Source organism: Manis javanica, chromosome 3, assembly GCF_040802235.1.
Source record: "Manis javanica isolate MJ-LG chromosome 3, MJ_LKY, whole genome shotgun sequence".
Lineage (NCBI taxonomy): Eukaryota > Metazoa > Chordata > Mammalia > Pholidota > Manidae > Manis > Manis javanica.
The window spans coordinates 173,670,531-173,682,585 of NC_133158.1; the positions used below are offsets into that span (position 1 = coordinate 173,670,531).

The 12,055-nt window shown below is 35.2% G+C and overlaps 1 protein-coding gene across 3 annotated transcripts in view; it reads left to right on the top strand.

Moving 5' to 3' along the window:
* Positions 1-11,089, top strand: part of RYK (receptor like tyrosine kinase) — a 91,299-nt gene extending 80,210 nt beyond the window's left edge. For 2 of the 3 annotated variants that reach the window (XM_037024752.2, XM_037024753.2), the window contains exons 14-15: positions 8,014-8,150; positions 9,092-11,089. In XM_037024752.2, coding sequence (XP_036880647.1) covers positions 8,014-8,150; positions 9,092-9,203 — 249 coding nt within the window. In that variant the 3' untranslated portion in view covers positions 9,204-11,089. The other variant, XM_037024754.2, reaches the window with a different exon arrangement.
* Positions 11,090-12,055: the final 966 nt, after the last annotated feature.

Here is a 12,055-nt window from a genome sequence, read left to right on the forward strand (position 1 = left end):
TGACAACTACAGAACAGTCTACCCAACAACAGCAGAATGCATATTTTTTTCAAGTGCACATGGCATATTTACTAAGAAAGACCATATTCTAGGCCTTAAAACAGTCAATACATTTAAAAGGAATTAACTCATACAAAATAGGCTTTTGTGAATACAATGGAATTAAATTAGAGGTAAAAAAGAATCAAGAAAATTCCCAAATATTTAGAAACTAAATAGTATACTTACAAGTAACTCATGAATCAAAGAAAAAGAGGAAATGGCAAAGTATTTAGAATTGAAAGAAAAAGACCCAATGTTAAAAAATTGGGGGATGCTGTTTAAGGGGGACGTATATACTATTAAACATTAGTGTTGGAAGTAAAGTCTCAAATTAATGAAGTTTCACCTTAAGAAACTTTATAGAAAAAGAGCAAATTAAACCCAAGTAAATAGATGAAAGGAAATAATATAGATGAGATGGAAGTCAGTGAAATATGAAACAAAAACACAAAAATCCGTGAGAAAAATGCTTAGCTCTTTAAGAATATCGTTAAAAAACTCACCAGCACTAATCAGGAAAAAAGAAAAGTTACAAATTAACAATATAATGATTGAGAGGTGATATCATTAAAGATTATCAAAGGTTAAGTTACAAGAGAATATTATAAGCAGCTTTTTCCCAATAAATTCAGACACTTGGGTGAAATGGACAAATTCTTTGGGAAATAAGAACTTTCAAAACTCACTCAAGAAATAGATAATATAAATAGCCCTACATCTATTCTAGAAATTTAATGTTTAGTTTAAAACCTGCCTAAAAAAAAACTCTGGATCCAGAGTGAACTCTAAGGTACTAATAAATACCTGCAAACATTTAAGGAAGAAAGAATATAAATTCTACACAAAGTCTTTCAGAAAATTGAGGGAATATTTTCTAGTTCATTCTGTGAGGTCAGCATTACCTTAACACCAAAAATTAGAAGAAAAGAAAACTACAAATCATTATCCCTCCTGATAATAGATGCAAAAATTCTAAACAAAAGTTTAACAAATAGAATCCAAAAATATATTTAAAAATATTATGACTACATTAGATTTTATCCCAAGAATGTAAGTTTTATCATTTGAAAATCAAGTTTTATAATTTACTATATTAACATATTAAATAAAAACAATTTGATCATCTCAGTAGATGTAGAAAAAATACTAGACAACAACCATGCCTAACCCCCAGCAGTCTAGGAATAGAGGAGAACTTCCTTAATCTAACGAAGGGCATCTACAAAACAGAACCTGTAGCTTTTTTATGTAATATCAGGAACAAGACAAAAACACCTACTCTCATCACTTCTCTTCATTATTGTACTTAAGGTTTAGTCAGTGCACTAGGGTAAGAAAAGGAAATAAAAGATAATAAAAAATTGGATAGGAAAAAGTAACTATCTGCAGACATGATCATCTGTGAGGAAAATCCAGTGTGATGTACAAAATACCTACTAAAACTAATGAGTTAGAAAGATTATAAGATACAAGATCAGTGTACAAAAATCAGTTGATACTTCTAATAAGGAAAAATAGGAAAGATTCTTTTTAGTTCTTTTTAAATTGGATATACTTGACATATAACATTGTGTGAATTTAAGGTGTACACCATTTTACTTTGATAAATTTATATGTTGTAATATGATTGTCATTTTAGTGGTATTTATCACATTACGTAAGTATAGTACAATGTCTATATTCGTTATAGTGTACATTAGATCACTGGCTTATTTACTATTCATAAGTGTGTACCTTTAAGCAATAGCAGTTTTATCCCTTCACCCCCACCATCCTTTTGTAATCACCATTCCAATCTCTTGTTTTTTGAGATTGACTTTTTTAGATTCCAAATATAAGTTATGTAATACTTGCCTTTGTCTGCCTAACTTAACCTCACGTAGCGTAAGTTTAGAGTCCATCCATGTGGCAAATGGCAAGATAGCTTCCTTTTTTCGTATTATTCCACTGTTGGTGTGTATATATACACATTTCTTTTATCCATTCATCCATTGATGGGCATTTAGGTTGATTCTGTAGCTTGGCTATTAGGAATAATGCTGCAGTAAACATGGGAGTGCATATAACTCTTCAAAACACTGTTTTCATTTCTTCAAATATATCCAGTAGTGGAATTGGTGGATCATATGAAAGATCTGCTTTTTTTGTTTGAGGAACTTCCATGTTGGTTTCCATGTGGTTGGGTCAATTTACATTCCCACCAACAGTGTATAAGGGTTCCTTTTTCACCACATCCTCACCTGCACCTCTTGTCTTCTTGTGGTTTTGATTTGCATTTCCTTGACGATTAGTGGTCAAGGATCATTAAAACATCTTTTAATCTGTTGGCCACTTTGATGTCCTCTTTGGAAAAATGTTTAGTTCTTTCTGTTTTTTAATTAGATCATTTTTTGTATAAAGTTATGTAAGTTCTTTATATAGTAGATACTATTCCCTTATCCAATAATATGGTTTGCAAATATTTTTTCTCATTCTTTTCATTTTGTTTCTTTTGCTGTGCAGAAGTTTTTGAGTTTGATGTAGTCCCATTTGTTGTTTTTGCTTTCATTGTTTGTAGTTTTGGCATCATGTTCAAAAAACACATGTTCTTTAAAAACATAAAAGCATCACAGTCATTCACAATCACAGTACAGGTTGGTCACAGGGATGATAGTACAGCATAGAGAATACAGTTAATAGTTCTGAAAAATCTTACTATGCTGATAGATAGTGACAGCCCTAGAGGGGATAAAGAATTAATAATATGGGTAACTGTTGAACCAGTGTGTTGTATATTTGAAACCAACATAGGATTGTGTATCAGTGATACTTTAATAAAAAAACGTAAAAGCATCAAAAAATAAATTAATGGGAATCTGACAAAAATACGGCATGCCTACACAATGAAAGGTATAAAAACATTGTTGAGAGAAACTAAAAACCTATATAAATGGAGAGCTACACTTAATTCTTTGGTTAGAAAACTCAGTATTAAGATATTAGTTCTCTTCAAGTTGATCTATAGATTAAACACAGTCCCAAAGAAAATCTTTGTAGGCTTTTAATTTTTCTAATAGAAATTGACACATTGGCTCTAAAATTCACATATAAATACAAAAGACCTAGAATTGCCAAAGCAGCTTTGAAAAAACAGTTAGATGTCTGATTTCAAATTATAATAATCAAGGCAGTGTGGTGTTGGCATTTAGACAACCAACAAAACAGAATACAGCATCTAAAAACTGACCCACATATATGTGGACAACTAATCTTCAACAAGCATGCAAAGGCAATTTGGAGAAACGATTATCTTTTAGACAAATGGTCCTAGAGCAATTGGATATCCATCTACAAAAAAGTGAACTTCAACCCACACCTTGCTCCATAAACAAAATTTAACTCAGAATATATCACAGATCTAAATGTAAAATCTAAAGCTATAAATCTTCTAGAAGAGAATATAGAAGAAAATCTTTTGTGACTTTTCAATAAGCAAAGAATTCTTAGATGAACAAATTAGACTTTATCAAAATTTAAAACTTGTGCTCTTTGAAACAGAATGTTAGGAAAATAAAAAGACATCACACTCAGACAAAATATTTGCAAATCATGTATCTGATAAAGGACATAAATGTAGAATATATAAAGAACTCGCAAAGCTCAGTAATGAAAACTGACCCAGTATAAAAATGAGAAACATATTTGAACAGACACTTCACCACTGAAAATACACAAATGGCAAAGAAGCACAAGAAAATATGATCATCATTAGTTGTTAGGAAAGTGCAAACTAAAACCACAATGAAATTACCATTACACACCCATTAGTTTGGCTAAAATTGAAAAGAGTGAAGTGTTTGTACAAGTCTCAGAATTTATCAAATTGAACACTGTGCATTTTTTTGTATGCCAACCATACTACAATAAAAATAAATTAAAAACCATCATTGCTATCTGACCACCATTGTTAATACATCTAAGACTAGTTCCTAAATTTGCTGGGTCTTAAGACCCAGTTAGGACTCTAGCCAAAAATACTGAGTTCTAGGCTTCAGAATTATTAGGATGGGACTGGGGAATCTGTAATTTCAACAAACACCTCAGATGATTCTTCTCATTAATCAAGCTTGGAAAGTACTTGAGCACTTTGGTCATCTGAATCCATTGCTGTCTGTGAGGAAGGGATATTGTTAACATCCATGTGGTATTAATAGAAAGGCCTAGCCATGGACACCTGATTGTGCTCTTACTGTGGTCAGATGAGATCATTTAGAATTGACAGAATTCTTTTCACATCATTATATAGTATTTTGAGGTCAGGCTTACATTATAAATTCCTGAATTCTGAAATCAGAAACTTGTATTGTTTATTAGGAGAAATGCTACAACAGAATGGAAATCTAAGGCCCCAACATTAGTTAACATTACATTAAAGATTAAAAAATGATTTTATATACTTCTTGTCAAGTCACATTAGTATATGTTGTTAGTGAAAAAAATGTCTTATATCCTATAAAGAAACTATAATATAAGAAGGTGGGAGAAGAAGAAGAAGAAGATGAATAAAAACACTGTTCTGTAAATGTTCCTTAAATGGACATAGCAGCAGCCTTCATAAAACTCTGGAAAAAAATCTGTTTGACTTTACTGCTTCCTTTCCAGTGACGTCAATCAAAAGGAAATTATAGAATAAGTCTGTCTAATTTTAAATGGTTAAGTTATTGGAAGAGTTTAGAGACCAAGTTTTCCACAAATCATCTTTGTGCTATTTGGTTTTGATTTTTTTTTTAAGGGGTGGTGAGCCAACATGTAATTAATCACTTTTTGCTGGCATTTAAGGAAATGAAACTGCAGTGTACCCTTTGGCATTATTGTTCTCTTTTTTTTTGGTGTTTGTTAATGTTGTAATATGTACTGTGAGAACCTTAGGTGGATGCTTAGCGATAATAATGTGGACAAAACAATGTAAAAGAAGTAATTTTTTAAAGTCAACTTATACACATCATAGTGTTATGGCACCTATATACACCCCAGGTCTTAGATACTGCCAGGATTACTGTGAAAATCCTGTACAGTCAGAAGTTGTTAGCGTGTAAATCCCTTGTTAGTGGATGGAGTTATTCCCTGTGTAGCAGTATCCACTTGTTACAAATTCCCATTGTTTGTTCCTCCAACATCTAGTTTGGATTGATGATTCATTTTTCACAGCTACCGCCACAGTAAGAATAGATCCATCTCATCTCATAAAGAAGGGGTGGGAACACCCAACTTGTTCCACTTCTTTGGGCTCTGTTCCATCTGTGTAATGAACTACCTTTGGAAGTTGGATTAATTTAAAAAAAATTAAGCATTACATTTACTAATCACTGTAATCATTAAAAGTTCATGTAAGGTAAAGTTTTAAGATAGACAAATATCCAGCTGTAATCCTGTACCTTCCTTTAACCTATATTAACTTGAAATCATTTTTCCATTTTTAAGCTGAATGGAATCTTCCCCTTAAACCAGTAGATTATGAGAAATGCCAGTAAGCACAGCCTGTCTGGAGATTTTAAAACTACATCCATCTCCATCCGTTCCCTGCCTCTCCCCTCCTCCTAAAGCACAGACATCGGGGATGAGCAGTGCTCCGCTCTTTGGTCACTGTTAATGAAAAAGATACTAGTATTTAGGCTAATGTTGGCCTCAAAATGAGTTGGGAGGTGTTCCCTCCTGTGTTTTCTGGAAGAGTTGATGTAGGACTGTGTTGTGAATTGAGGAAGAAGTAAGGGAGGAGGAGGATTCTTCCCTGCAGGTTTTCAGAGGGAGCAAAGTCCTGCCAACACCTTGATTGTGGACTTTTAGCCTCTAAAACTGTGAGACAATAAAAACTGTTATTGAAGTCACCCAGTCTGTGGTACTTTGTTATGGCAGTGCTAGAAACTCTAATACAAATTTGTATTACTTTTTTCTTTCAAGTTTGATAGAATTCAACTAGTGAAACTGTTTGGATGAAGTTTCCTTTGTGGAAGATTTTTAGTTATGAAATCAATTTCTTTAATATTTATAGGGCTGTGTAGATTTCTGTTTGCTCTTGTGTCTGTTTTGGTAATATGTATTTCGAGGAATTTATTTCATCTGAGTTCATAAATTTATTGGTATAAAGTTGAGTTGTTAATATTTTTTGCTGTAATGATATTCCCTTTCATTCCTGATATTGCTCATTTGTGTCTTTTTATTTTCTTTGATCAGTATAACTTAGGGGTTCTCACCTGGGCAGTTTCGTCTCCCTTGCCAGGGGACATTTGAAGGTATTTTCAGTTACCACAATTGGGACGTCTAGTGGGTGGAGGCTGGGGCTGCTGCTACACATCCTACAACATACAAGGCAGCCTTTCACAGCAAAGAATCGTCCAGCCCACAATGTCAGTAGTGCTGAGGTTGAAAAACCTGTCTTAGGGCTTACAGTGTACACCTTCTCTTGTCAAATAATGTTATACCACTTCATGTTTAATATAAGCAGTTTACAAAATAGTATTTCCACTCATCATTCCCTTTCATCCTTTGTGCTGGGGAAATACATTTTTCTTTTAGGTATATTATAAACCCTGTAATACATTGTTACTCAGTTTGCACAATCTATTAAGGAATTTTTGAAATGAGGACAGAATACCTAGTTGTTACTTATGCCAGCACTCTTCATCCTTTGTGTAGATCCAGATTTCCATCTCAGCTGTTGTTTGTCTGAAAAGTTAAGTATTTTGCCCTCATTTTTGGAGTATATTTTGCCTTGGCATAAAATTCTCCATTGACAGTTTTAAAGATACTCTAAAAGATATTCCATTGCTTTCTTGTTTGCATAGATTGTAAGAAATAAAACTGTTTCTCACTAATATAGGGCTTTTAAAAAATGTATATTTTAGGGAGTATTTCTGAATTTTGTTAGTATTAAAAATAACTTAAAATTTAGTACATTGTGCTTTGATTTTGTAAACAGACTTGTTTTTTAACTTTTTTTCCTCTTCTCCCATTTTTTTCTCTTTCACTCATTAAAAAATGGGTTTTTGGGCAAGTTGCTTCGGTCAACCTGTTTCCTCACCTGTAAAATCGGGATACCAGTGGTTCTCACAGGTTTGTAGTGAAAATTAAAGGAGATAAAGGATGTAAAATGTCTAGAACTTGTAGGGACTCATAGAGTGACACCACTGTACACAGGGATCCTCTCCATCCAGCTGCAGCTGTTCAGACTCGCGATTCACGAGCAGCAGCAGATCCCTGCACTGAGTCCTTCATAACCATCTGGCAGCAACTCTGTGGAGACATGTTATGTGCTGTGCACATGCTCCTGATGAGCCGCAGTGCAGCCAGGGCTGGGCCAAAGTGGCAAGTCCTGGTTGGACCGCTGCCTACAGTTTTTGCTCCTACCAGAAAGAAGTCCACATGTCGATTTTAAATAAATCTGGTCTTTTACTTGAGCAAGGTTGGAAGATAACTTTCTCAGGCTACTTTTCATCCATTAATTTAGGTTATTTGAATATAGTAAAAATCCATGACATTTATATTTTACATAATTTGCATATTCCACTTTTTCAGACTCTCTTCCCTCCAGTTAGGCTTAAGTTGTATTCACTTTCTACTTCTTAGTTATGCAGACTAGCTACAGCTTTCAAATTAATACATTTTCATATTTGGAAAACCTTAGACATAATTAACTTTTAGGTTGTGGGGTTTTTAATCAACAGTTTTTTTTTTTCCATTGGAACTAATTATACCTTAGAGTATCCAATAATGACATTGACATTCAATGATGCATTAAAGGATGCGTTTATTAAAATGCTTTCTGTCCCAGCAGAAAAACTAACGAGGTATGGTAGGCTGCTTTTCCTGGATAATACTCTGCTTACCTCAAGAGTTGTTGCTATTTTGGATCTACACCCAGCCTCCGGCAGCAGCACTCCTGACAGCTGTTTTAACCATCTCCTCACCTCACTGCGTTGTTGCTCCTCTTCTCAGTGGGCCTTTGGAGTGACGCTGTGGGAGCTCATGACTCTGGGCCAAACGCCCTATGTGGACATCGACCCCTTTGAGATGGCTGCATACCTGAAAGATGGTTACCGAATAGCCCAGCCAATCAACTGCCCTGATGAACTGTAAGTTTTTCTGAGCTTTGAGATAGGGGTTTTGTTCCACTTACGATATTGGGATAAAAGATAAAGAGCAGGTGTCCATATGCATATAGACTTTCCTTTGGAGAATAATGATTCTTTGGACTTGAGTTAGGCTCTTGTAGAGAACCACACAGGAAGCCAGACTCATTATGCATTTGACATTAGGGGTTTTTGCATCTTATATTTATAGTGCTTAATCCAACCTGAAAGACTAATATACATAGTGAGAAAACACTAAATACTATGTTGGATATTCTATGTAGAGTGAATACCTAACTTTTTTTTATATAATCTTAAGGACACACTTACTTATAAAAAGCCTTTCTTATTGTCACCTTGCCTTGCCAGTTGGTGGCACTTGATGTATAAGGAAGATGTTTTGGGCTAGTTAGTGAGATGAGTCCCTTTCCTGCTTTCATCACATAGCTAATCTTCCCATATAATGGGACTGAGGTGGGCAGGAGGCTATTCAGGGGCAAATGAGTGTGCAGATGAGTGTGGTGTCAGTTTCAGAATCCCCTCTACATCATGACAAGGTGGCAGCTTTTGCTGTGATTGTACTATACATACATGGTTTTTAGAGGTTAGATAAACCTTCCTTTGCCTACAAGTTATTTCAGAATTTAAATACAAATAATGCAGGTTATTATTGTGACTGTGTTTTAGATATTTACATCAAGTCTGAATTTGCTGATATATGTTGATAATGTCATGAAGAATTGAAATCCACACATAAAATCCAGATAACTCATTTTAGCTTCTTTTCATTTTAGAACTGCCAACAGATAGTAATAGTGATTGATTTTTAATATGTCATCCTCTCTACACCCACATTTAGACAAAACCTGACACATCAAATTGACCAAAAGGTTAGGAGTCCTGAATTGTCACTAGACACATTTTACATTTTTGTCACTCTGCAGATTTGCGGTGATGGCCTGTTGCTGGGCCTTAGATCCAGAAGAGAGGCCCAAGTTCCAGCAGCTGGTACAGTGTCTCACAGAGTTCCACGCGGCCCTAGGGGCCTACGTCTGACTCCTCTCCCAGTCCCACGGCATCGGAGCAAGGGGCCTGTTGGGCCTCACTCGGAACCAGTCATGGACACTTTGTACATCATGCAATGCCAGCAGAAGCACATTTGTCTTCCAGAACACTGTGCCTTAGGAGTGCTTTAGGATCTGAACTTTTAAAGACAGACTTAATAATGTGGAATATTTTCTAGCTGTCACTTTTATTAGGTTGAACTGAAAAGTTTTTTGTAAATTTTTTGGCCCAAAATTTTTAAAAACATAGTTACTTTGGACTAGGGGTACATTCATACAAAATAAATGAACAGTTTGTAAAATTGTTTAAACACAGGTATTTGGAATAGCTATCTTAGTGCCAACTGCTTTTTATTTTATAACTTCATCAAGGTAAAGTAGGTGATTCACCTTTAAAGTATTTATCACTAGTCTTGGGAATGGTTTGTCTTCAAGATGCAGTACTTTTCTTAGGAAAAGAAAGATAGCATAAAAAGATGTCTGGTTTTCCTTGTACAGGAAAAGACAAAATTAGATGAAGAAAAGCTAGAGAAAAAAAGAAATAAAAAAATAGTAGAAACAGAAAATTCCCTTTAGTGAAAAACTGCTTCTTTTTTAAATTTTTTTAATGAAAGAGTTCTACTCTCTTATTTTTGGGAAGTTGGGGCTAAGTTCATTGAAACATCTTAAATTTGGCAGAAATTAGCATTTCCGTGAGCCAGAAGTGGGTTTGGGGCAGGTCAGTAATAAACTATGGCAAATTTATTTATTTTTACTCCCTGGAAAAGGAGATAATAGAATTCCAGAAAGTGAAGTCATGTTTTCTAAGGTTAAGAATCTCTTGTACTGCACCTAGAATAGTGCTATGCACAGAGTGGGTGCTTGAGTTGTGGGCAAAAAAAAATGTAAACTGGTCAATTTTGTGCTTATCTTCAAGGCTGGCTTAAGTATAAAATTGTTTTTTTTTAAACACTTGAAAGTTAAAGGCTTTGTTTCATACTATGACAGTATGGGAAATATTGTTCATAACAAATGATTGGTTGTGCCCAGTAAGTCTTTCAACATGCAACAGCTAGATATACGCGTTTTATTTCATTGGTGTTTAACTCAGGCTCCTAAGCCCTAACACGAATTACAGCTGACTGTGTTCAACTTGCAGGTTCTAATAAAAGGTTGGAGTTATTATTACAAGGAAGTACTACAACAATGAAAGTTTTCTCCAAAGCCATAATACTAGAGTCATGTCTGTATTTATACTTGGTTATAGTTAGCCTAACAGAGTCGAATAGAACATCTAAATAGCTAGTCCTTCGGGTGCCTGTCCTCTACTCCCAGCCTTCAAGGTATATAAGGGAGAGTGTTTAGCTGTTGGAGGCTTTTACTCTTCTTGAAGAAGCTTTATGAATCAGCACATCTGGAAAAATAGCTCCCACAGTACATGCTCTACCACAGGTGGGCCAAGAGCAAGATTTTTCTGTGTACCATTTCTTAAGGAATACTCAGCCCCCTGAATGGCCGGTTTTTTAAACGCTCTTTGAACTGCTTGTCAGGTACATATGTTTTTGCCTACAATCTGCAGTCTTAGCAGGCATCAATCAACAAATATTTATTTAGCACTTACTGTGTATTATGCACACAAAGTGGTTCGATTCTAGCACTCTTTCCAACATTCAGTGCATTCTTCTTTGTGTTCAGGTCAGTACATTGTTTTGATATCACAGTTCTATGTATGATCCAAAAGAAAAAGTGCTGACATCTGACTTCTGTCTCAAACTAGTAGGTAATAAGAGGTGCTCTCAGTTTACTGGGATGTGTGGTGCTTTTAACCTTTTCTTTTTGTGTTTGGAAGCTGTCTTATGTATATATTTGTTTTAGTAGGTGATTAAATGTCTAAATTGATTTTTCTTGTTGAGCTACATGGAATCATTGACTTGAACGAAAAGAGCAGTTATAAAATTTCCATGGCTGGTCTTCCTCCAGTGGTTTTGTTGTTGATTGTGCATATTACTGAACAGATTTTGCAGAAGTCTATTAATTTTTAAAGGAAAGAAGCAAACTGACAAAGCACTGATCTGATATTATGGCTCTAGTGACCGTATATCGTGGCCATGAACATGACTGGCTCTAGTGGCCTGTTACAGGCCTAATGCAGAACTTTTTTATATTCTGTCCTTTCTTATAACACCCCATTGTAAGAAAATTTTGTTTGTAGAAGCAAGGAGGATTGGGCTGCCATTCATTATCTATTTATCGAGTGCCCACTGTATTTTTGGCTCTGAATATATGCAGGGAACAAGTCAGATGGGGTTCCTCCCTTTCATGTCTTATATTCTCTTCAAGAGAAGCAGATAATGTACATAACCAAGATTTTGGTAAGTGCTATGAAAAAAATATACGGAGTGTTATCATAGAGAATAACTTTAGGTATAATATTTAGCCAATCTTCTCTGAGCAGGTGGCATTTGATGTGAGATTGGAATGACAAAAGCCAGCCGTGAGAAGATCCAGGCAGATGGGACCTAATTGCAGAGGCCTTAAAGCAGGAACAAGGTGGCCTCCAGTCTTGGCTTTTCCTGTTCATCCTCTAGCTGTTGCTGCTGGAGGAAGAGCACAGAGGCCAGTGTGGCTAGATGTAGTTAGGGAGGGGAGAGTACCAGCTGAGGTCTGGGAGATATGTGAACAGACAGCAGGGCCTTACAAGCCATGGGACACATTCATATTGTATTCCAAATACATGGAATCTCACTCAAAGATATTTTAAGTAACAGAATGACATGACCTGATTTGTCATTTTAAAAAGATTATGCCAACTCTTGTGGAGATTGGATTGTAGGGAGGTAAGGGTAGAAGTAGTGAGACTCTTTA